The sequence below is a fragment of the Tursiops truncatus genome, chromosome 9 (assembly GCF_011762595.2).
Source record: "Tursiops truncatus isolate mTurTru1 chromosome 9, mTurTru1.mat.Y, whole genome shotgun sequence".
NCBI classification, from domain to species: Eukaryota; Metazoa; Chordata; class Mammalia; order Artiodactyla; family Delphinidae; genus Tursiops; species Tursiops truncatus.
Window position 1 is genome coordinate 60,092,462 of NC_047042.1, and position 25,991 is coordinate 60,118,452.

The 25,991-nt window shown below is 44.9% G+C and overlaps 1 protein-coding gene across 7 annotated transcripts in view; it reads left to right on the plus strand.

Moving 5' to 3' along the window:
• Positions 1-321: 321 nt before the first annotated feature.
• The window catches only part of MINDY4 (MINDY lysine 48 deubiquitinase 4), a 113,929-nt gene continuing 88,259 nt past the window's right edge, over positions 322-25,991 (plus strand). For all 7 annotated transcript variants that reach the window (XR_012334025.1, XR_012334026.1, XR_012334027.1 and 4 more), the window contains exons 1-5: positions 322-479; positions 6,775-6,894; positions 10,073-10,308; positions 12,756-13,002; positions 18,508-18,941. Coding sequence is in view for 4 of the 7 variants with exons in the window: in XM_073809797.1 (XP_073665898.1) it covers positions 324-479; positions 6,775-6,894; positions 10,073-10,308; positions 12,756-13,002; positions 18,508-18,941 (1,193 nt within the window). In the remaining 3 variants the exon portion in view is untranslated. The remainder of the gene's footprint in view (positions 480-6,774; positions 6,895-10,072; positions 10,309-12,755; positions 13,003-18,507; positions 18,942-25,991) is intronic.

The window sequence follows — 25,991 nt, forward strand, 5'->3', positions numbered from 1 at the left end:
GGTGCTGGGGGAGGATCTCTAGGGGCTACTTCACTGTGGGTTTACTCCTCTAGGAACCAGGAGCCAGGCACTCTCCCCAATTCACACCTTGTGAGATGCGGCTCAGATTGGAGCAGCGACTTGTTCTAGGCCACCCAGATGGACAGGGCCAGTGCCAGGAGCCAAGCCTGGAGCCCGCGGCCTGATCCCTAGGATGCACGGGGCTGGTACCTTCTGCGTTCCGCCTCCAGCTCTCAGAGCAAGTTTGAAGATTGCTCCGCCCCTTCCCTTCCGCCTTCCCAGCCCGCGCGCTCCCAGGGAAGGGGCGGAGTTCTCCGGCTCTGATGACACCGTCGCCACGGCAACGCGGCCATACTGGCCCCAACGGACCCGGGATCTGGGGCTGCGGCGCTGCGGCCTCGTGGGCAGACCGGAGCATGGACAGCCTCTTCGTGGAGGAGGTGGCGGCCTCCCTGGTCAGGGAGTTCCTCAGCAGGAAGGTACGTGGCGCCGCCCTCACAGCCCTGGGAAGTTGCTCAATTTGGGGGGTGGCAGGGGGAAGTGTGGAGGCAGCCCTGCAACCTCTGCACCCTCGGGGAGGGAGCCCTTCCCCTGCCCGCTGCCTACCCTAGAGATGCCCGATGTAAGCGCCACTTTCCCGGGCCTGGGGAATTACCTTTCCCAGGAGCCATTTCTGTCACGGTGCACTTCTCGCAAAGCGGGGCAGGACCGCGGCCGTCCTCCCGGGCGTCTCCCTCCAGGGCGCGCGAACCAGGGGCCTGGGCCCTCCCCATTTTCCTAAAGTTCACGAGGCTCTGGGAGCCCAGCAGGCCGGCCTTGCCGCCGGGCTCCATAACCAGTCCCAAGGCTTACATCCCACTAGGAAAGAACTTCCCCCCAAAGGAAATCCAAAGGGCTAAGAAAAGTTCTTGCCAGTCAAACCCTTTAGTCCTGTTCATCGGTGGGAAGTTCAATCGTTGAGGTCGTTTTGTTTTTAAGTTCTCCTAGTGTCTTGTCCCAGGAGAGTTTTCAGAGAACTCAAAAGTTGGGGAGGGGCTTCCCTGGTGGCACAGTGGTTGAGAGTCCGCCTGCCGATGCAGGGGACACGGGTTCGAGCCCCGGTCCGGGAGGATCCCACATGCCGCGGAGCGGCTGGGCCCGTGAGCCATGGCCGCTGAGCCTGCGCATCCGGAGCCTGTGCTCCGCAACGGGAGGGGCCACAACAGTGAGAGGCCCGCGTACCGCAAAAAAAAAAAAAAAAAAAAAAGTTGGGGAGGTCCTTGGCTCCCACCTGCCCTGACAGTGGAGATGAGGGCAGGCTGGGGAAGAGGTCACTGGGGGTCACTGTGTGTGGGTGTGTAGGGAAAGCACCCACTGCCGACCCAGGCTGACCACCTGCTGTGTGTTTGGTGTCCTCCTGGTGTCATGTTGGGTGGGGACGACGGGCTCTTGTCTGGCATTAAAAGACACACATAAACAAAATAAACAGTGTTTTGAATGGGGGAAAGGGAAGGGCTTTGGAGGGAACAGTTCAAGTATCTGCTATTAATTAGCAGCTCAAGCTGGAGTACCTTACTCACTGCCTTGATTTCCTTATCTGTAAAAGAGGAATAATAAGACCTACTTGTGGCAGATCTATAATGAGGATTAATAGTAATGTACGGGCAGGTCCCAGCCACTGTATCTGGCACACAGTTGGCATTCAACATTGTCTCCTCCCCCATCTCTGATGTGCACCTGTTTTGAAAGTGTCTTTCTTTGCTTTTTGAAAATGTATTTTTATTTAAAATGCAATGTGGCCTCACTGTACCTGCTCTGTTTTTATGGCTAATTGACCTGCCATCACCTAGTCCTGGCTACACAGGGGATATCAGTGATACACCCTGTGAGGCTGACCACGGCCATCGTTTCTTTTAAGTCTGGGCTACCAAGCAAAACTCTCTGAGCGTTTTCCTCATGCCTATCCTTTCTCGAGTACAAACGAAATCCAGAGACCTCACCTGATATCCAAGGCTCCCCTGTAGCCTAACCTCACCTTACCAGCCCAATCTCATTTCCAGCTTCTCTCACATGCTTTCTTTTCCCTGTTCCACCCATGGCCCATCCCAAGTTCCATTTCCTTCAAGATGTCTCAGGCAGCTGCGGCTGAAATAACTGATTCATTTGCCTGTGGTTTGCTCATCGGTGCTCATGTGATGGTTTATACCTCTGCCTGTCTCACCCACTAGACAGGTCCCCAGAGCTGACGCCTGAACTGGGCGGAAACTTGGCAGTCGTCTGGTTCACTTGGTCTCCTCTCCTTCCTACTTTTGATCGGGGCGCACTAAAGCCCCGAGAGGAGAAAGGAGCTGCCCGCAGTCATTCAGAAAGTCGTGGAGAGCTGGAACTGCAGCTCAGGTCGGCTACTTTGCTCATCCCCTTCTGCTCCAGGACAGAGACTGTGTGCTCCCCTCAGGGCTTGGCACAAGGCAGGTACCGAGCAGTTCTAACCAAGAGCGTGCCCAGCGTGGTGCGAGGTACTTTCTAGATGCCTGTTTATTCTCTCAAATCCTCATAACAGTCCTGAAAGAGGTATAATTATTCCCTTTCACGAAAGACTATGATCAGACTGGCAGGCGAAGAAACTTGCCCAGGGTGAGCAGGTCAGATCATGTCACTCCTCTGTCCAAAACCCTCCATGCGCTTCCTTTTGCAATTAGAATAAAAGCCCAGGGAAGGCCTCACCAGGGCCTACCAGGCTCCCCATGACGTGGCTGCCGGCTCCCCCTCGAACCTCACCTTCCACTACTCCTCCTCTACCCTCCAACCTACTTTGTACCTAGCTACACTGGCCTCCTCCAAGCGTGATCCCCCTGCAGGGAGAATCATGACAGTCTCCTGGCAATGGCAGGGTTCACCAAGGTGACTCTTCTGGTGCCCTAGCCTTCCAGGCCTCCCTCCTCTCGTGCCCCAGCCTCCCTCTCCTGCAGGGACCCGTCCCACCTGACCTTTGACGCTCCTTCCAGGTGGTCATGCCCTAGGCTTGTTTCCATAATCTCAGTTCCAAGCATCCCATCGTCCCTCACTTCCAGCTCACCCCCATGAGCAGCCCGATATAAACTATTCTTCGGTCTCACTGCCATCTCCATTCCACTGTTCCTGCCAACTTTTCACCATTCCTCAGCCCTCTGTGACCTCTCCTCACGTCTTACCCGCCCATCATTGTAATCACGCCCTCAACACCACGCTCAACTCCTTTGCCTGTCTCTCCCTTCGTTATACTCCCCTGATGTTAAAAATTCAGCTTGGTCTACTCTGTGCCTGCACTGCAGAGCTGAATGGGGCTGGGGGAAAACACACCACCGTGTTGATGGTTTCATGCCAAATTCATGGTCACTCACCCCTGTGGTGCCTCAGGGGTGCCCGCCCATCTGCTTATACCTCTCCAGCCCGTTCACTGTCTCAAATCTTGGCCGACCATTTCACACATCTATCTCCTCAAGTTCCAAAGCCCCCTCCCCCTCTAATTTCACTGAGAAAATAGAAGCAGCCTTGAGAAAACTCCAGCACGCCCTACCACCATGGTAACTAACCTTCCTGGGCCTGAACTATTCGCCCCACCCTGCCTCCTGTTCTTAGGAATGAATTCTCCATCTTCCTGGGTAAGGCCAACCCCTCCCTGTGTGCCTGTCCCCTCTTGTGTGTTCCAGGACACTGGTGCAGTTATCATCATCTCTCTGTATTGTATCATACATTTTGCTTTCTCTACTGGGTTAGTCTTATCAACATGTATATGTGCTCCTACCAATTCCATCTGGACCCCCAAGACCCTCCAGCTACTAGTCTCTTTCTCTTTTATAGCAAAACCCATGAAAGGGCTCTGTATGTTCTGATTCTAATTCTTCTCCCTGTTTTCTCAAACCCACTTTAATCAGGCTTTTGTCCCCATCACTCCATGGAAACAACTCTTGTCAAGTTCATCAATGATTCTGATTTTCAGTCCTCACACTTATTGATCTAACAATTGTGTTTGACTCAGTTGATTATGCCTTTCTTGGCAACTCATTCCCCTTGGCTTCTGGAGATCACCCCCTCCTGGTTTTCCTTCTATACCTTCTCAGGTTCCTGGCAAGTCCCCCCTGGCTTCCTGAGCTGTGCATGCTGGTGGGCTTAAAGACTGAGTCTCTGGCCCTCTTCTCTTCTCCATTCATTTCCCAGCCACTTCCACCACTGTTGTGGGTTCCAATACCATCGATATGCTGACAGTTTCCAAATGTCTATCTCTATCCAAGACCTCTCCTTGAACTCTTACATTCTTTCCAACTGCCTATGTTACATTTCCACTTGGATATCCAATAAACACCTCAGCTTAACACGTTCAAAACTCAATTCCTGATTCCTTCACCTCCTGCAATTTTTCCCACTTCAGTAAGTAGCATCACTAACTGTCTGGTTGCTTGGACCAAAACCTTTGGAACCATTCCTGGCTTTTTTTCCTTTTTGTGCACCCTGCATGCTGTCCATCAGTAAATCTGTAGGCTTTCCCATCAGAGCACTTAAAGAATGTAGCTGCTTATTCCCACTTCTGCTACAACCACCCTGGTCCAAGTTACCTCCATCTTTCATGTGAGTTGTTCAATAGCCTTCTAATCTGAATATGTAATCCCCTATCTCATACAGTCTGTTCTCAACCTAGCAGCCAAGTAAGTGATCCTTTGCAAATATAAGTTAGTCCAGGATGCTCCTTTTTTCAAATCCTCCAGGAGCCTTTCCATTTTACAAAAGCCGACAAGGCCTTTCCTTAGCAAGCTCTGGGCAACCTCTCTGACCTCATTTCCTGACACTTTTCCCTAGTCACATGGCTCTAGCTGTACTGGCCTCCTTGTAGCTGCCACAGGGCCTTTGCCCTTGTCGAACACTACCCACAAGTGTCTGCACAATCTGCTCCCTTAGTTCCCTCATGTCTCGACTCTAATGTCAATCATGAAGCTTTTCCTGATCACCTTTTATAAAGCAGCAACCCTTCCCTGCACCCCCTCCTGGCCCTCTGTGTTTCCTGACTCTGCTGTATTTTTTTTCCCATAGGGTATTCTATTTGTTGTCTTTTTCCTGATAGTAGGTGAGCTCTATGAGGGCCAGGACTTTGGTCTGTTCACTCCTCTGCTTCTAGCAGATGAACGAGTGGACTAATGGTTTGTTCCTTTCATTTCACAGATGGGGAAACTTGAAGACAGGAGTGAGCACATGGATGATGCTCAATAACTAGCTGGCTATTTAAAATAGTGTCTCCTCTCTCTCTGTTTTCTCTGTCTTCATAATAGAGCATATTAGCAGCTGGTGTACCGTACATTTACCCCTTTGTTTGTGGTTTGCTTCCTTAACAGAATGTCAGTTCCATGAGGGCAGGACTTGGTCATAATCCATCTATATTTCCTGCATCTAGAACAGAGCCTGGCACAGAGTAGGTGCACGACAAGTGTTTGCTGAATGAATGATGGGACCGATGACTGGCTGATTTCTGAGGGCATCCTTGTCCACTGCTCCAGTGGTTTTCAAATGCCAGTTTGCACCACAACCCCAGGGAATTTGTTAAGTGTGCCAAGACTTGCTGATCTGAACTGCTGACAAACATCAAGAGTTACCCAGAAGAGAGGGACCCTCGTTATACAGGTTTCCACATCACTTGGGTGGGAAGGCCATGGTTAAGCCCCCATGAAATGCAGGTGCCTCTTGAGTCCCACCTCTCCTTCCGGCTGACTCTCCTTAATGGACCCAGGCATGTCCCCACCTTTTCCCCAACATTTCTTTCTGTTCCCCGCCCCGCCAAGACTTCTTTTCATTCCTTTTGGTTCAAGGTTGTGTTCGTACGTCTTGTTTCACAAGGTTGTGTTCGTATGTCTTGTTTCACAAATTCTTCTTGTCCCACTTCATGGCAGGTAGCAGGTTTTGTCTTGTCTTCCCAGCACTGAGAGCCTCTGTAAAATTCTGAATACAAAGCCTAGGGGAGCCACTGAGGCCTGGCTAGCACTGGGGTCTGGATCCATCAGCAGCAAGGGCTCCCTTAATGCCAGGCTGAGCTGTGTGTGAGGCATCTCCTCATCTTCCGCCATTTGGTTATCACTGCGTTCTGGGGAGGTGGGCAGGCCACAGCTGCTGTCGTTTTCAAATGAAGAAGCCAGGCTCTTAGGGGGATTTGTGCTTCCCAAGGCCGGCCTTCTGGGAGTTCAGGGCCGGATGATGGAAAGCGGCTGCGCTGGGGCACTGCAGACGCTTACCACGTGCTTCCTGTGAGTCTGGGTCCTCGCATCACCGCCTCGCAGCCTGGGATGGTCAGAACTCCCGCTCTGTGAGTCCACTGTGTTATGTTGGACAAATCGACCCTGGTGCCCCATCTGAAAGAAGAAGGAAATGAATACTGGCCTTTTGTTTATGCTTTTCCTTTTGTTTATTTTTAATGCTTCATATCCTGTGGCCCCCAATCTAGGCCAAACCCAGGGCTCCAGAGCCAGCCTCGGGCCAGACAGTTGCTACCCGGATTTCACTTTCCTTTTCTATAAAACGCGTTGACAACTTCAGCCTGAGCCCAGCCCGAAGGGTGGCTGTAAGATTCGGAATAATAATTGTGAAGATGATATCAAGTGTAAAGTTTATATCAAAATAAATGCTTAAGTCAGTTTTTGGTCCTCCCAGTATCCTGAGAGGAAGGCAGGAGAAGATGATCGAAAAGAACATTAACAGTCTTGTTTATCCTCTGCGTCAGAGCTCGGAAGGTTTTGATTTAAAATGGTAAAGAGTGACTCAGAGTTCTTCCCTCAGGGCTTAAAGAAGACGTGTGTGACCATGGACCAGGAACGCCCACGCTCTGATCTCAGCATAAGCAGCAGAAGCCATCTCCGGAAGGTTTTGCATCTGGAAGTTCTCTACAAGGAGAACAGGGTATGTGCTTTCAACGTGTGGTACGGAGTTCTGGAACGGAATGTGGCGACGTCAAAAGCACTCATGAGCCCTGCCAGGTCATCCGAGACCAGTGGCCGGAGGCTTGCCGTACATGCGGTCAGGGAGAAACAGACCAGGCTGAGCGCGGACGAATCCCAACTGTGTGTGTGGGGTTTCCAGCCTGAGTCGGCAGCACCCAACTGGCCTCGCCGCGCGTGCGCAGCTCTGGGGCGCATTTTGAACCCGAGCCTGCAACAGTTATTCCCGGTGCTCCCTCCTCCCTGCCATGAGGCTATTTTTAGTAAGACTGTACTTAAAAATATAGCATTCAGTTATGCTAAAAATTTCCGTTTTCTGCCTGCATATGGTTTTCCTTCTGCAGTTCTGAGTAACACCTTTTTCTTAAGGTCACTGTGATGTTTAATTCAGGCAGGTGCAGGGTTTGGGTTCAGCTAACCCGGGTGCGTTGGAGTTGAGGTAGCAAATGGAACAGGCACCTCGGGGTGCTTCCCTGATCCCCCAGCCTCGATGCCCCCACTTTCTGTTACAGGCCTTCAGGGTACCCCTTATTTTTCCTTCGTTGTGCTTCTTATGTTTATAATAGAATATTTGTGTGGTGGTTTAATTACAATCTGCCTTCCGCACTACCTTGGACGCTGCAGGATGCATTGTATCCCCATACTTGACATGGGACTGATGACCTAGTAAATAGTCAGTGTGTATTTATGAATGAATGAGCGAGTGAATGAATATACAGGAACGAAGGAATGAAGCTACCGTTCTGAATTAATTGGTCTTTCTGTAAGAAGAGAGAACGTTATAATTTGATTCAAGAATGGGCTCTCCAGCAGATGCCTTGTGGGAGGGCATAGTGTCAGAGGTGGAAAGAACTTCGTGATCGTGTCGTTCAGCATTTATCACAAGTGGCAGCCAGGTGAAGTCCTACCAGAGGCCCGGTAAAGACCTTCATCCTCTGGGTCCTGCGGTGACACTCGGGCCCCTCCATCCCCTGTAGACAGAAGACTGTTGCCCCAGGCAGCAGACACTCAGCAATCCTCCTCTAGCTGTCTTTGAAGGCAGGAGAGTAGACTGTACATTTTAGAAAGATTTTCCACAGAGAGTGAGACAGCTACGCAGAAAATTCAATTAACCATTGCTGCACAGTGGAATTTTTATATAAATACATCTTTACCTAATTTCCCAGAAGGATCTTTGCCATTCAAGTTACTTTTATTTCTTCACTGTGGTGTAGTCTCCCTAAGGTAACTATTATCTAAGATACTTAAGATATTTTCATTAGATCTTGATAGGTGCCCTGATAATTTGACTTATACAGTAGTTATTAGCTGTTACACAATGAATTGGAGCTTATATTTTACAGGAAAATATACTCATTCATCTGTCTATGGCATTATAATTTTGACATTCACTCAGCACAAAGCTAGAGTGATTCTGGGAAAGCCCTGCCAATTTAATGTTAATTCCAGTAACTTGTTTTTCCCTATTAAGTGTGCAGTAGATAAAATGCCTGTGTAAAATCGAGGTTTTGAAAAATGGTATCTAGATTCATATAAAGGCTGTATCTATTATGAGCAAAGTGATGTGAAAGGCCACAAAGTACAGTTCAGGTAGTCAGGGCCCTAAATCTCTCATATTGAAAGAAGAACAAGAAGGTTGAAATAATTATTTTAACATCCCCCCCACCGCCCCGCAACTCTCTTCCTTGTAAGTTTCATCTAGACTTAGGCAAAATAGCTTTTTGGGTCCCATTCTAAAAAAAATAAAACTGTCCCCTGATTTTGACTGCCTGATAATTCTGTTGAGTTTGATCATAACCCTGTGGGTCTTGGTCCCAGAGTTCTGCTGTGTAGGTCAAGGGAATAGAAAGGGGGAAACACTGGATACACCCGACGGTTCCCTCTGTGCCAGGCTCTTTATCAGGCGCTTTACCACTCTGACTGCAAACTCACCACATGCCCCATGCCTGGTCGCAGTTCCAAAGGGCCTGGGTGTTACTGGGCAGGTGGGTTGCGGACTGACACATGGTCTAGCCCCTGAGGCCAGCCTGTGGATTGCTGCTTGGAAAACTGTGTCTGTAGAAATTACTCAGGAGACTTTCTAAAAGAAATCAAGGTTCTAATCTTGGTGATTCTGGCTTAGTAAGACTCAGCGGGGCCTGAGAATCTGTCTTTTAAAAAAACCTCCAAAGATAATATTTAGTGCTGTCAGGGTAGGGAAATACTGATACCACTTATTTCCAAAACCTACTACTAAAGAGTTTCATTTTGGACTTCCCTGGTGACATAGTGGTTAAGAATCCGCCTGCTAATGCAGGGGACACGGGTTCGAGCCCTGGTCCGGGAAGATTCCACGTGCTGCGGAGCAAGTAAGCCCGTGCACCACAACTACTGAGTCTGTGCTCTAGAGCCTGCGATCCACAACTACTGAGCCCGTGTGCCTAGAGCCCGTGCTCTGCAACAAGAAAAGCCACTGCAATGAGAAGCCCGCGCACCACAACAAAGAGTAACCCCCGCTCACCGCGACTAGAGAAAGTCCGCGTGCAGCAATGAAGACCCAATGCAGCCAAAAATAAATAAATAAATAAATTTATTAAAAAAAAAGTTTCATTTTATCTTTTTTAAAGATTGGGGTGTAAACTGAGTCAATCCTGACTGCATCTCTATGCTCTTGCGCTAACTTTCTGCAGCGTTGTCTCTGTAATTCCTTATGCCCAGTGTTAAATGTAGAGTACATAAGCTAAGAAGTCATTCAGGTCCCAGATGTTTATAAAGTTGTAGCGTTAGCGATCATAAAGACTTAATTTTTTTTTTTAATAAAAGGATATATATTTTATAAAGTTATTCCCAGGAGAAAAAAACAAGAGGAAATTTGCTCAGATATTCTTCTGTTCATATCACATTTTGTTACACTTGTTCATTGGCTCTCCTGACTCATGCATTGGATGCTGGTTCTTTTAAGGTACTGATTTTTGTCTTCATCTGTGTTGCTACCTAACACAGTACCTGACATATAATAAGCAGTCAGTGAATGTTTGCTGAGAGAATGTATGGATGAGTAAGAAACTGATAAACTATGTCAAAGAATTGTGATGGCTGTCTTTCCCACCTTTCCCCAAAGCTGTACATAAAATTAATGATTTCTTTTCTTCTGATGATAGGCAAAGGGAAATCCTCTAAAAACAAACCTTGAACTCATCACCAGATATTTTCTGGATCACTTTGGAAATACTGGTAACAATTTTACTCAAGAAACACCAATCCCTGCACTCTCAATACCAAAGAAAAGTAACAAATTACCATTGAGATGCTCAGAGACCACGCTGGTAAATATATATGACCTTGCAAGTGAAGATGCGAGTTGGAGAACATCATTGTCAGAAACAAGCAAAGCCAGGTACCTCTTCTCATTTATACTGTGGATTAGTTTCTTATTTCTGCTATAACAAATTACTGTAAACTCAGTGGCTGTAATAGGGTTCTCCAGAGAAACAAAACCAAAAGGAACCAATAGGGTATAAATGTGTATATGTATAAATATATATGTGCATAAATATATATTTAAATAAAGAGATTTATTTTAAGGAATTGGTCCATGTGGTTGTAGGGCTGGCGAGTCTGAGATCTGTAGAGCAGACTGGCATGTTGGAAGCTCAGGCAGGATTTCTGTGTTACAGTCTTGAGGCAGAATTACTTCTTTGGGAAACCTTTGTTTTTGCTCTTAAGATCTTCAACTGATTGAATGAGGCCCACCTGTATTATCTAGGGTGATGTCCTTTACTTAAAGTCAACTGATTGTAGATATTAATCACAATATGTTAATTAATCACAATATAAAAAATATCTTCACGGCAACATCTAGACTAGTGTTTGACCAAACAACTGGGCACCATAGCCTAGCCAAGCTGACATACAAAATCTAACCATCATGGTGTCCTAAAGCAACACCAATTTATTTATTTTACAGTTCTGAGGTCAGAAGTCCAAAATTGGTCTCACTGGGCTAATGGCAAGGTGTCAGTAGGGCTGGTTCTTTCCAGAGGCTTTGAGGGGAGAACCTGTTTCCTTTCATTCTTCAAGTTCTAGAGGCTGCCTGTATTCCTGGGCTTGTGGCTGCTTCCTCCATCTTCAAATCACATCACTACAACCCCTGCTTCTGTGTCACATCTCCTACTACTGACTCTCATCCTCCTGTCTCCCTCTAATAAGGACCCCTGTGATTGCATTGGGCCCACACAGTCAGTCTAGGATAATGTACCCATCTCAAGATTCTTAACGTAATCATGTCTGCAAAGTCCCTTTCTTTTACCATGTAAAGTAACATATTCACAGGTTCCAGGGACTAGGTTGTGACCATCTTCAGGAGGCCATCACTCAGCCTCCCATCCTCTGCATTTTCAGCATCCCTGTCATGGAGCACTGTTCTTTTCCTCTGGAAGCCATGGGAATGGACCACTTTGTGATGGAGGATACTTATGATTCAAAATGTTTAATTTAAATTCCATGATTCATAAGGTTCGGGGGCTTCCTTTGTTAGCATTTTCTTAAAAACAGGAGTAGAGAATTCTAAAAGGCCACTAAACACTGGAGCGATGGAGAAATCTGGAAAATAAGTCCTTTTGGAACTCGGGAAGAAAATGAACTGGCATTCTTGGTTGTACCTCTATTATTTGGAAAACAGTTATTTTTTTTCTTCCAGTTTTATTGGTATAGAATTGACATACAGCACTGTATAAGTTTAAGTTGTAGAACAGAATGATTTGACTTATATATGCCATGAAATGATAACTACAGTAAGTTTAGTGAACATCTATCATCTCATATAGATACAAAAGAAAAGAAAAAGAAAAAAGTATTTTCCCTTGTGATGAGAACCCTTAGGATTTCATCTCCCTTTTTTTTTTTTTTTTTGTGGTACGCGGGCCTCTCACTGCTGTGGCCTCTCCCGTTGCGGAGCACAGGTTCCGGACGCGCAGGCTCAGCGGCCACGGCTCACGGGCCCAGCCGCTCCACGGCATGTGGGATCTTCCTGGACTGGGGCACGAACCCGTGTCCCCTGCATCGGTAGGCAGACTCTCAACCACTGCGCCACCAAGGAAGCCCTCTTTCTCATTCTTGTTCTTCCTCACTCCTTGCTTTTGCTCTCAGTCTCTTACCCTCTTTTGTTCTCTCTCCCTCTCTTACACACACACACACACACACACACACACACACACACACAAACACACAAACACACACAAACACACACACACACCCTCGTTCTTCAACACCAAGCAACCCAAGAAAAGAAGCCGTTGGCATGCCTAACTTTACTAAACCTTAACTGGCAACGCCAGGTTTTCCAAAGGTCTCTGTCCACCACCCTCAGTGGTGTGCAGTAACTGGGCTCCACTCCTCTTATGACTATACCATCGTCCCCCTTATCCATGGGGGATACATTCCAAGATCCCCAGTGCATGCCTGGAACCGTGGATAGTACCAAACCCTATATATACCATAACGGGAGGGGGGAACTGTTGTATTGAAGGGCTACAGTTTTCCTTAATCACTGGGGTCTGGGAGAAACAAGGATGCTCTTCGTACTGAGGATTGAAGGGATCCTATCATCGGTCATCGACTCTGATTCGGTTTCTTGTTTCAGGTCTCACTTTGTCGGCCAGACTTGCCCTGATACAGAAGTATTTTCTTTCCCTTGCCTTTATTGATAAAGCACAGTCTGGTTAGAAATCATCACAGATTTGTGAATGGGCTTGCTATGGGGACCTGTGGAATGTGGAATTTATCATCATTGCTAGTGATTCCTTTTGGGGAAGCTGTTTTAATGGAAATATCCCTTTTTCGCAGACACGACCATCTTAACGGGGATGTACTTGGTAATTTTGCATCATCCAAAAGGGCCTCCCACAAAAGTAAGCCCTTGCAGACTGTCCCAGGTGAAAGCCCTCCTGTGGCTCCTGCTTGGGAGAAGACGGACAAGCTTCAGTCATCAGAGCCTTCCTTGGACCCGAAGAGGATGGGAGAGAAGATCAGGCCGAAGTCTGGCCTCATTGTCCGAGGCATGATGGCCGGGCCCATCGCCAGCTCCCCACAGGTGGGCTTGGTGCTCTTACTATTATTATGAGCATGGAAAGTGAGGACCGGGCAGGGCTTAAGGGGCTGCCTGGGTTTATCTGGGGGTACCCCACGAGACAGCTCAAGAAGGGAGGATCTGCATGGTAGACGGCAAGAACACTGGCCTCTTTTTCCTGCCTGGCTCTACTGTCAGCGCTCTGGGGCCACAGGTAGGCCTCATCACCTCCCCTGCCTTCGGTTTAACTATCTGGTCAACCAGGTGGTTACCAGGTGGATTCTTTTGCAGGGTGAGAACATATCTACCCAGCTTTATCTTTGCCATTCAGGCGTGGGGGGACCCATCCCAGTCTAGAGGACATATTTTTAAAAAATTTTTTAACACATGATAGTGAAAAGGGAAAAAGAAATCCCAATCCTTATAGCTTTGTTTTGTTTTAAAAAAATTCTAAAAACTTAACACCGTTGTTTTACAGTCTCCCTTAAGGAGGGGCTGTGGTAGGGTCCCATCAGGTGGGAGACTAAACCAAGGAGAGAATGAATGTAAAAGGGGTTTGTAAAACAGAAGAGAAACAGAAAAACAAAGGAAGGTCAAATGCCGAACTCAAAGTAGAGGATCAGTCAAATCAGGGAGCCTAAGCCAACCAAAAATAGGTCATCTGTGTCCACGCTGGTCACCTCCACCCTCACGTGTGGGTGTGGCTGCACATGCCAGCACTGCTCTCCCAGTTCATCTGGAATCAGGGCAGCAAGCAGTGGACCTTCTCCCTGCCTCAGCCCACGTCCTGTGAGATTTTCGGACAAGGTCTTTGTTCCTCTTGGCCATAGTCTCGTTTGTTAGACCAGGTGTCTAAGATCCCTTCGAGATCTGGAATTTCATGGCTCAGTGATGGTCGTGCAGTTGGGAAAGGGAAAAGTATTTTAATAGTCTTTTCAGAAAGCTAGGCGTATTTTTTAATATTACACCGAACCTAGACAAGTTGTTTCTTTTTTTTTAATCCAATTCACAAGGCTGGCTGTTCGCTCAAAAACAACCTGCTTTGGGTCTAGATCAAGTATAGTTATCTGTCATTGTTCTGTTGATTAAAAACATGCACAACCTAAAAGTTGAGAATTACGTTTTATTTGACGGACTTGCTGAGGACTTAAACCTGGAAGACAGCCTCTCAGATAACACTGAGGAACTGCTCAGAAGAGGTAAGGGAGGAGCCAGGATATACAGGAGTTTTTGCAAGAAACCAGCTAGTAGGAACATCAAAAGATTACTGTTAATTAAAGAAAAACAGGGACTTCCCTCGTGGTCCAGTGGTCAAGAGTCCAGGCTTCCACTGCAGGGGGTGTGGGTTCGATCCGTGGTTGGGGAACTAAGATCCCACATGCTGTGTGGCGTGTCCAAAAAAAAAGAAAGAAAGGAAAAAAAAGAGAAAAACAGACATCTCAAGTTAATGAAGTTAGCACTTTTCTTTGTACAGGAAGATGCAGAGTCTGAGTTCACTTAAACCATTCCTTGAATACGCACCTTATCAATGGAAAAAAATGTTGCCTGCCATTTCAGTAAACAAAGGATGCGGCGGCCATCAAGCCATCACCCTGCAGTGGCCTGATGGTGAGCCCTGAGGGAACGCAGGGTAGAAGTAGGATGCCGACCATCAGACACTGCAGCCACCACCAACCCCCGCATAGTGCACCCTGAGGAGACTCAGGATGTGAAAGCACAGGGTGCTGACCCCAGAGAGCTGAGGTGCGCATCAAAGGAATGCTTTCAGTGAGCCCTGACTTTTGCATCTTCTCATATATAGAAAAGTACTAAATTCCTTAACTTGACATATCTGGTTTTCTTTTTCTTTAATTTTTTTATACAGCAGGTTCTTATTAGTTATCTATTTTATACATATTAGTGTATATATGTCAATCCCAATCTCCCAGTACATCCCCCCCCCCCCCACTTTCCCCCCTTGGTGTCCATACGTTTGTTCTCTACATCTGTGTCTCTATTCTGCCCTGCAAACCGGTTCATCTGTACCATTTTTCTAGGTTCCACATATATGCGTTAATATACGATATTTGTTTTTCTCTTTCTGACTTCCTTCACTCTGTATGACAGTCTCTAGGTCCATCTGCCTCTCTACAAATGACCCAATTTCGTTCCTTTTTATGGCTGAGTAATATTCCACTGTATATATGTATCACATCTTCTTTATCCATTCGTCTGCTGATGGGCATTTAGGTTGCTTCCATGACCTGGCTGTTGTAAATAGTGCTGCAGTGAACCTTGGGGTGTGTGTGTCTTTTTGAATTATGGTTTTCTCTGGGTATATGCCCAGTAGTGGGATTGCTGGGTCATATGTAGCTCTATTTTTAGTTTTTTGAGGAAACTCCATACTGTTCTCCATAGTGGCTGTATCAATTTACATTCCCACCAACAGTGCAAGAGGGTTGGTTCCCTTTTCTCCACACTCTCTCCAGCATTTGTTGTTTGTAGATTTTCTGATGATGCCCATGCTAACTGGTGTGAGGTGATACCTCATTGTAGTTCTGATTTGCATTTCTCTAATAATTAGTGAGGTTGAGTGGCTTTTCATGTGACTCTTGGCCATCTCTATGTCTTCTTTAGAGAAATGTCTATTTAGGTCTTCTGCCCATTTTTGGATTGGGTTGTTTGTTTTTTTAACATTGAGCTGCCTGAGCTGTTTATATATTTTGGAGATTAATCCTTTGTCCGTTGATTCGTTTGCAAATATTTTCTCCCGTTCTGAGGGTTTAGACAAGTTGTTTCTTAATGTGGAACCTGAAACCATCGCAATGAACTTTTTCTACATATCAGTTTCCACTGGTTTGTCTTGAACTTTGAATGACTCTTTTACCACTGCATGGTTTAGTAACATGATGCATTGGGTCATGTGGAAATTATTGGTTTACTAAGTTATATGGATCTTCTGAACGTTGACACATTTCAACATACAAAAAAAAAAACACATAAAAAATTGCATTTGTTGATGTCACTACTCAACTTATCAGAAGGTTTTGAGAAGCCCTCCAGTTCACAATGGCAAATACAAGTTTCCCCAGATTCTAATTTTTACCTGATGACTTGTATTTTATCACTGGCAACAGTGTATCATTTATGTTCCTTGATGTGACAGGCTCAATTTATTTTCAAGAAAATGCCTGCCAGATACTCAGTACTCAGTATTCAAATACTGAATAACCATAGTTCATCTGTCAGTTGTTCCGTGAAAAAACTAGCAAGTTTAGCTCACAACTCAGATGGCTGCATAAGTGCTTCTCCTGGTGACAGCCTCATCCTCTGCATCCTGCAGAATGTTTGTATATACCTCCCATTTTGTCACACAGACTGTTAAAGAGATGTATAACATAGGGTCAAGATTGAACACAATTAATATTCGTTATGCTTCAGCATGGACATTCTTAAGTGAAATTAGCATTTCACTTATCTACTTTTATTGCAAGTGGTGTTAATACCTTGAGTACTGGTGAAGATTGGTGCTGCTGCCTTGATTCGTTTTAAGGGCCAGCCAACAGTTTTTCCCACCAGTGCTTTGCACTGTCAGTACAAATGTGGACACAGTGAAAAAGGCAAATCATGTTGTATTATTATTATGAAAATAATTTTGAGCTCCCTGAAAGGGTTTGGGGTTAGACCTGTAAGGTCGGTGGACTGCACTTTGGGAACTGGTGGACCAGATGAACACTAGGGTCCTGTCCTATCATGACTTTCTAATCAAGTCTGTGCGGTTCAGACCCCTTCATAACTGAGGTGTGAGGAAGATGGCTTGTACCTGCTTTACTGCTGAGAGATTGCTGCAAACTTCTCCCCAAAGGAGAAGTGATTGTTCTTGGAGGTGTTCTTTTCCCCTGGAGTATCTGAATCCCGTGAAGGACACAGAGGTAGAATTTCCCCAGGTATTCTGGAAGGTGTTCTGTGGGCCTTTGAGTACCTTGGCCATGCTTATTGGTTGCTCAAGAGAAAAGAGCAAGGTTGCCAGGTAGTGCATCATTAGGTATGGCATATGGATCAGCTCTGCGCTTTTGAAGAATGAGGAGGAGTCTGGGTTCCCTGCCCTTGGCCGGAAGTTTGGGTCTCCTTGGGAATGTTGACTAATGTTTTCCTTGTTCTGTGGCAAGGGATGCCCTGGGTGGCTTTCGGAGGAGGTTTATAGTGCCTAGTAATTTCCACCAGGCGGGAATATGGCAGAATTTGCTGTTCTTTTTCTGGCACAGGCTTTACCATTTGGCCCAGGATTATTTCTGGAAATGCTGAGAGGTCCAGAATTTTAAACCCAGGAAGAGCCCAGCAGGTGTATTTTTGTCCCCTACCCCTATTCCTCTACCTCAGATTGGTAACAACGTGAGTTCTCATTTCATTGGTTAATGATTGATAGTGAGAGAGGACATTTCTGTTGACGCCTCTGAAATTCCTTCATTTCAAAAAGTAAGCATTGCTTACTATGTATAGGTCACTGGGCTGGGAGCTCTGGGGACACCAGAGTTGAAGGAAGAATGGCCTCCATCACCTGGTCTACTGGCAGGAAGGGTTAAGGCCATATGTAAGTGGGGACGGGGGCAAAGATGCATAGCAGTAAGTAATATTTGCTGGCTGCTGTGCAGGGTTTGGCTCTGTGATGGTGCCTTACGTGGGTCTGGGTCTCTCCTTTGGTCCTCACCATGGTCTTGTGGGAGATCGGCACTGTAGGTCCCCAATCCCTCATCCAAAAGCTTTGAGCAAATGTGTTTCGGAATGTAGATTTTGTTTTTAAACTTCAGAAAGGAAATACAATGCATAAACCACATACCACAGAACGCCTGCAGTAGGGTTTGGAGTAGCACCCCATAAATAAAACATTTCTGCAGCAAAACATATGAGTATTCACACTTAAAAAGGGACCGCAATGGAATTCCCTGACGGTCCAATGGTTAGGACTCTGTGCTTTCTCTGACGAGGGCCCAGGTTCAATCCCTGGTCTGGGAACTAAGATCCCGCAAGCCACATGGCCAAAAAACCCAAAAAAAACCAACAAAAAAACCCAAGAATGCAAGCAACCTACCTCATAAGAATGAAAAAGAATTTGCCATGGGATTCCAAAAGAAATGGTCATTTTTTAGGGGTTTTGGGATTTAGGAATTATTGATAGCAGGTTATGGACAGGTTATATTGCAGGTGGGGTAGTGAGGGACAAAGAAGTTCAATGACTTGTCACAGAGCACACGGCTGGCAGGGGGTGACACGGGAACACAGGTCTGACCCTGGAGCTCTCTGTAAGGGGTATGAGGGGGGACCAAGGCATGCTCCTGGGATTTATGTGGGTGGGGTTCTGTGAAAGCGCTACAGAAGTGGTAGCCCCTGCGTGTCTCCTCAAAGGGTGGGTAGGATTTTAGGAGAAGGAGTTAAGGATGGGAAAGACATTCCCGGGGGAGGGAAGATCATGGGTAAATGCTTGACGTGGGATATTTTCTTACCTCCCTCCAAGGGGATCCTCACCGCTGCTTTTGTCCTTGCTCTTTTCAGGATTCCCTCCGCAGACGCTCGCTGAGGCAGTCCCCGGCCTTGAGCAGCACGACCCAACCCCACGAGGAGGGGAGCCTACAAGCGCCCGAGCTGTCTGCTCATACCCCAGCCTGTCCCCCGCCTGTCCCGCAGGAGGGCCCGGCTTCCAGCACCTCCTCCACCCCCAGGAGCACCCTGGGCCTGCTCAGCTCCCTGACCTTGGAAAAGTGGAGAGCCTCGCCCAGCAGCCCTCCTCCCCTGCCAGGCAAAGGGCTTCCCCAGAGCGGGAGCGGCCGGTGGAGAGACCTTTCAGAGGACAGCCCAGCCGTGGACAGTGGCCTAGAGGCCGACAGGACCGCCTTGAATTTCTCCTTGTCCAGTGGGAATGCCCCGACGACCCAGGAGAGGCTGGAAAGAGTGTTCAAACGGCAGGGGAGCCAGCCCCCGGCCCTCAGGTGAGTGTGCTGTGCCCAGGTGATGGTTTTCGGAGAACCGTCCAGTCCCGAGTGGCTCCTTGGGCTCTCCGAGCGAGGTTGTGAAGTAGAGGAGGTGATGATGGTCACTCCACCAGGGAGAAAGCAGCCCAGAGTGCACACACCAGGAGGCTTTGCGAGGGGTGTTTCTTTGGCCCTTCTTACTTCTTCTCAAGGGTCAGCCTGATATGGTACAAGAGATGCGTCGAAGCCAGAGGTATGGTGGTGAATCAGTTCCCACAAGGCTCCTCTGGGGCAATTTTTTTTAACCCTATCCTAAGCCCTTCGCTTTTATTCTTTCACAATAGACCTTGGTGATCCCTACACTGATTGGTTTTTGAATGTTAAACCAACCTTACATTTCTGGAATGAACCACCCTTGGCTCTGACGCATTATCTTTGTATATATTGTTTGATTTGACTTACTAATATTTTGTGTAGGGTTTTGTATATAAATTCATGAGGGAGGTTGGCTGGCAAATTTCCTTTCTTGTAACAGCAGCCTTGTGAGATTTTGGTGTCCAGGATATGCTAGAAGTGGTCCCTCTGTTTCTTTATGGTCTTGAAGAGTTAGTGTGAGATTGGTGTTATTTCTTCCTTAAATATTTGGGAGAATTTTCTGGAGAAGGCTTCTGAGCATTGAGTTAAAAGGTTTTAAATTGTGGATTCAATTAAAAAAATTTTTTAATTGAAATTTTCTATTTCTTCTTGTGTCAGTTTTGGCAAGTTGTATTTTTCCAAGGAATTTAACCACTTAATTTATATTTTAACTTTACTGATATAAAATTGTGTAATTATACACAATTTTTTTTTATTGGAATAAAATTGCTTTACAATATTGTGTTAGTTTCTGCTATACAATGAAGTGAATCAGCTATACGTATACCTATCTCCCCTCCCTCTTGGACCTCCCTTTCACTCGCCCCCCATCCCACCCATCCATGTTGTCACAGAGCACCGAGCTGAGCTCCCTGTGCGATATAGCAGGTTCCCACTAGCTATCTATTTTACGCATGGTAGTGTATATATGTCAACCCTAATCTCCTAATTCGTCCCACCCTCTCCTTCCCACCCTGTGTCCAAATGTCCGTTCTCTATGTCTACGTCTCTATTCCTGCCCTGCAAATAGGTTCATCTGTACCATTTTTCTAGATGCCACATATATGTGTTAATATATGATATTTGTTTTTCTCTTTCTGGCTTACTTCAGACTGTCTGACAGACTCTAGGTCCATCCACATCTCTACAAATGACCCAATTTCATTCCTTTTTATGGCTGAGTAATATTCCATTGTTTATATGTACCACATCTTCTTTATCCATTCATCTGTCTTTGGGCATTTAGGTTGTTTCCATGTCCTGGCTATTGTAAATAGTGCTGCAATGGACATTGGGGTGCATGTGTCCTTGTGAATTATGAATATCCTCTTATTGTCCCTTTAAAGTCTGTAAGATCTGCAGGGATGTCTCTGTTTCCATTCCCGATACTGGTAATTTGTGTTCTATGAATTATATGCTTTTTTCAAAGAGCTAACTTCTGGCTTTGTAGGTTTGTTTTCTAATTAATTGATTCCCACTCTTACTTGTATTCTTTCTTTCATTCTGCTTTCTTTGAGTTTAATTTGCTATTATTTTCTATTTTATTTTATTATTTATTTCTATTTTGTCTTAAATTATTGATTCTTAGCCGCCTCCTCCTCCTTCTACTTCTTCTTCTTCTCCTTCCTCTTCCTCTTATTCTTCCTCCTCTTCTTCTTTAGGCATTTCTTTTTTTTTTTTTTTTGCGGTACGTGGGCCTCTCACTGTTGTAGCCTCTCCCGTTGCAGAACACCGGCTCCGGAGGCACAGGCTCAGCAGCCATGGCTTATGGGCCCAGCTGCTCCGCGGCATGTGGGATCTTCCCGGACCGGGGCACGAACCCATGTCCCCTGCATTGGCAGGCAGACTCTCAACCACTGCGCCACCAGGGAAGCCCTTTGGGCATTTCTGATTCTAATTTTTAGGGGCTTCATGACTGCTATTTCAGGATTATTTTCAATATTTCTTACATATAATTATTAATATTGAGTACTACCATTAATTGAGAGTTTACTTAGTGCCTGATACTATGCTAGGCACTTTTCATATATTATTCTATTTCATACTTGGAAAAACCTGCAAGGAGGTATTATTATTCCTCAATTTACAGATGAGGGAATACAGACTCATAGAGGTTATCACTCCCAAGGTTGCCTAGCCAGGAAGTGAAGGAGCTGGGATACGAACCTAGGTGTTTCTGAGTCCAAAGCCCATCATGCCTGTAAGCACCATCCTGTACTAGTTAGGTAATTGCGTTTCTGTTTGTGTGTGATGTGTATGTTTTAAACACTAGTAATTTGCTTGGAGAATTTCTGCAGGGGTGGGTATAAGAAGTATTAGGCATCCTGGTTTGTAATACTGGCTTTTTAAGTCATTTACTGTGCACCTAATATGTGCCAGGCACTTAGGCACTGGTAGTGCAAGGCAAGCTAAACAGATACAGTGTATTAACTCCCTTTGTGACCATAGATAAGCTGGGCCTACTTTGCTTATACATTTTGTGACTATGTTATTTGATGCATATACACATAGAATTCTTATAGCTTCCCGTCGGATAGACTTTTCTATCATTATGAGATATCTCTTCATCTCTCATAATGCTTATTGCCTTAGTGTCTGTTTAGGTATAGCTGCGTCAGCTTTCCTTTGATTAGTGTTTTCATGGTATATCTTTTTTTCCATCTTTTTATTTTCATCCATTCTGTAGCTTTACATTTAAAGGTGCCAACCAAAAGTCTGTGCGGTTTACCAGGATCCTTCACCCTTTTAAAAAATAATTATTATAATTTATTTAAATTAAAATAAAATAAAGCAAAACAAAACAAAACCAGTTTACCCATTTCTCCCACCTTCTACCCACCTCAGCTTTCTTCTTTTGTAATATCTTTTAAGGCTACAAGTTTCCCTCTAAGTAATGCTTTGTATCCCAGAAGTTAATAAATTATATAATCATATAATTTAGCTTAAATGTTTTCTAATTCCCATTGTGATTTATTCTTTTGACCTGTGGGCTATTTAGACATGTATTGATTAATTCACAGCATTTGGGCTATTTTTCGGGTTATCTGTTTGTTTTTGATTTCTAGCTTATTTCCACTTTAGTCATAATATATTCTGTATGATTTCAATCCTTTGATATTTGTTGAGATTTCTTTATGGTCTAGTATATATTTAAAGCTTATCTCTCATAACCAGCATATATGTGGATTTTTAAAAATCCAGTCTGATAATTTTTTGTTTTAGTTGGAATAATTATTGCATTTACATTTTCCTTTTGCTTGAAGAACTTTCTTTAGTATTTCTTTAGCAGGTATATTACAATAAATTTTTTTTTTTCAGTTTTTGTTTGGTAATGTCTTTATTTTGCCTTTATTTTTGAAGGATATTTTCAGTGGGTATAGAATTCTAGATTGGTGGCTTATTTTCTTTTCAGCACTTTAAGTATTTAATTCCATTATCTTACCTTAGTCTTTCATTATCTCTATTGATAAATAAGTTGACATTTTTTATTACTACTCTTTTGAAGGTAATGTGTCTTTTTTTTAACCTCTGACTGCTTTTTAATTTTTTTTTTGCTTCTTCTCATTCTTTAATTTTCAACAGTGTTACTATGATGTGCCTAGAGGTGGTTTTCTTTGACACTTCCGTTAGTATATGTAGAGCTTCGTCAGTTTGGGGTTGATACCTTTCATCAGTTTTGAAAATTATTGTCTATTGTCTTTTCAAATATTGCTTTTATCCCATCCTTTCTTTTCTCTCCTGGTACTCCAGTTATACATATATTACTACATATTTTCACTGTTCTATAGGGTTTAAAAAAATATTCTTTCCTATGTTTTCCATCTTTTTCTCTCTCTGTACTTTAATCTAGATATTTTCTCTTGCTCTATCTTCTGGTTCATGTTTTTTCTCTTTTGCCATGCTATTAAATATATATAATAATATATTACTTTCAGTTATTTTTCAGTTTTATAATTTCTGTTTCTTTGTAGAAAGTAGATATCAGTCTTTTGTGAGATTCTTCATCTTTTATTTTCTTGAGCACATTATTCATACTCATTTTAAAGTTGCTGTCTGGTAACTTCCATATCTGGATCACCTATAGGTCTATTGATATTGTCTTTTTTCTTTTGGGTTTTGATAATTTCGTCCTGTTTCTTTGCATTTCTGATAATTTTGATTCAATTCCAGACTTTGCATATGAATAATTGTAGAGGCTCTGGTTAACATTACCTTCCTCCAAAGAGGACTTAATTTTCTTTTGGTAGATATTAATCTTTTGTTAGTTTTAGACTTTGTAAAATATCTTTTCCTTTGTTGGACAGAAATTCTTAATTTTGGCATAATTAATCAATCTCTTGTTTGACATACGATTTGCATTTTTGCATTTTTTCTTTATTAAGTCCTTTCTTTCCTTTAGGTTTCCATGGTATTCTCCTGTATTTTTTCTATTAATTTTGTAATTTTAGCTTTCACATTTAGGTATTTAATCTTTTGTATTTGTTAGGTTGAAAGACTCACTTTTATTTTTCTCCATATAGTAAGACAGTTTTCCTAGCACCACCTACTCTACAATTCGTTCTTTACCCCATGTCTTGATTCTTTTCTAATTTCCTGTATAGATTGTCCAGCCAGTGCAATAACAGTGCTGTATATTCAGAACTTCTTCCCCATTCCTTTTCCTAACTACGATTGCTGCAAAATTGCAGAGACCTTATACAGGAAATCATCAGAAATCATAATCCATCCTGGTGCCTTTTAGGGTTTCCACAGAGACACTCTAGAGAACAGCCTTATCTACTTATTAGTTTTTAAACTAGAAATGGTGGGACTGGCTTTACATTAAACAAATATATATATATATATATTTTTTGTTGTTGTTGTTGTTTGTTTGTTTTTCGGTACGCAGGCCTCTCACTGTTGTGGCCTCTTCCATTGCGGAGCACAGGCTCTGGACGCACAGGCTCAGCGGCCATGGCTCACGGGCCCAGCTGCTCCGTGGCATGTGGGATCTTCCTGGACCGGGGCACAAACCCGTGTCCCCTGCATCGGCAGGCGGACTCTCAACCACTGCTCCACCAGGGAAGCCCTAAACAAATATTTAATATATATATTTTAAAAGAATCATGACCATCTAACAATATTTTAAGGTTGCAGCCATGCACAAAATATACTAGCTCTCTCTTGTGTTTCATTGGTCATGACCATAGCTTTTATTACTATGGCTTTGTGGTTGTAACCTGGTGTCTTGGTATACTTCGCCTTTCTTTCAGGATTGACATAGCTATTTACAGATCTTTATTCTTTATGTAGGCCCTTTTGCCTGTTCACCCAACATGTCTAACTTATTTCTACAAGAGGGCTAACTGGTTTGTCCCTTTGCCTTTGTAAGTCCCAAGGCCTTTGTAAAGGCCTTGCTCTCAAACCATCTCATGAGTGTCTCTTTCTTGTCAATCAGGTGTTTTATACTCATAGTGGTTTTCTTTGACTAACTTCACCTCCACCCACTCACCTCTAGCCTATTTTATTGTTATCACAGCACCTATCATAACCTGAACTGGGCTCTGGAGTCTGATGACCTGGACTGGCAAACCACCTCTGCCCTTTATAACCACTGTGGCCTTAGGCCAGTTCTTAGGCCCTTGAAAGATGGTATGGACTTTGTCTTAGAGGAGGAGGAAGGTAGCAGGGAAATGTGCTGCCACAGGCCCTCAGGACCAGGCGAAGTGTGACCAGGAGTGCTTAACATGTGATAATAGTGTTGATCTTTATGTCAGTAAGTGTTTTGGGAGCTTTGTTGTTTACCCACTACTTGTTTCCTCTATGCCGAGCACCATGCTAAGCACACGTGTGTATTATCTCGTTTGCGCCTTACGATAATCCATTCAGGTGGATATTATTGGTTTTCTTCTCAGGGCGGGGGAGGTTCTCATTAAATAGTATTCTTCTCCTCCTGAGTTCTGAACAAATTGCCAAGGGAAACAAAGGATATCAACTGGATTGGGGTAAAATACATATCGTCTCTGTGATTGATAAAGGGAAGGTAGGAGACACAGCAACTCATGAGGCCTGGTGGGCCCAGAGCTGGACAGACTTCTCCACCTCATCTCAGGCCCAGGACCATGTGGTGGGAGGGGCCAGCCCCCAGAAGAGCAGCTCACTCCCAGAGGAGAAAGGGTGCAGCTGAGCCTAATGCCCCTCTTTCCTTTCTTTCCCCAATTAACCAATCAGGTCACACATCCTCCCTCAGGATGGAGTGAATAAAAAGGAAGAGAGTAAAGGTCTGCAGGGTAGACCAGTAGAACTCCTTCCAAACTCCCAGGAGACACTGGGAGTTGAGAACAAGCATCCTCCCACCCCAGCAATTATTATTCCATTTTAGATGAGGAACTGAGGCACAGAGAATTAAAGGAACCTGTCAAGATTCTGGGTAGATGCAGGCCTAAGGGCTCACAGTTTGGCACATGGAATATGGATTGGATTTCAGCAGTCTCTCATCCCCTCAGTTAGGCAGCTTTGTGCAGTGCACATACTACCCAACTGTATGTGGCACCCTTGGTTTGAAACCAGGGCCAAAGTAATCCCACTTGCTAAAAACTACCTACCTCCTGCCCTTCCCAATACCCCTCCAACAGTCTTATCTGCCCCTCACTTGTTTTTTTCATTCAATACAGTAAACATAGGTCTGAGACCTAGTGTGTATAAGATCCTGTGAACCCTTCAGGTGAGAGAGTCGTGTGCATATGTAATTCTTTTAAAACATGACGAGGGACAGTGAGATGACAGCAGAGCTGGCTCACATGCATGGCACATGCTCCATCACTCAGCCCTAATGAAGCTGGAGGAAAGGTGGCTACTGGGAGCCTTTGCTGGGCCTTGCAGCATCAGGTTTAGGGATGCCCATGGAAGTCACACCTGGGGGCGGGGGAGTGAGCATGTGTCCTGGGAGAGGGG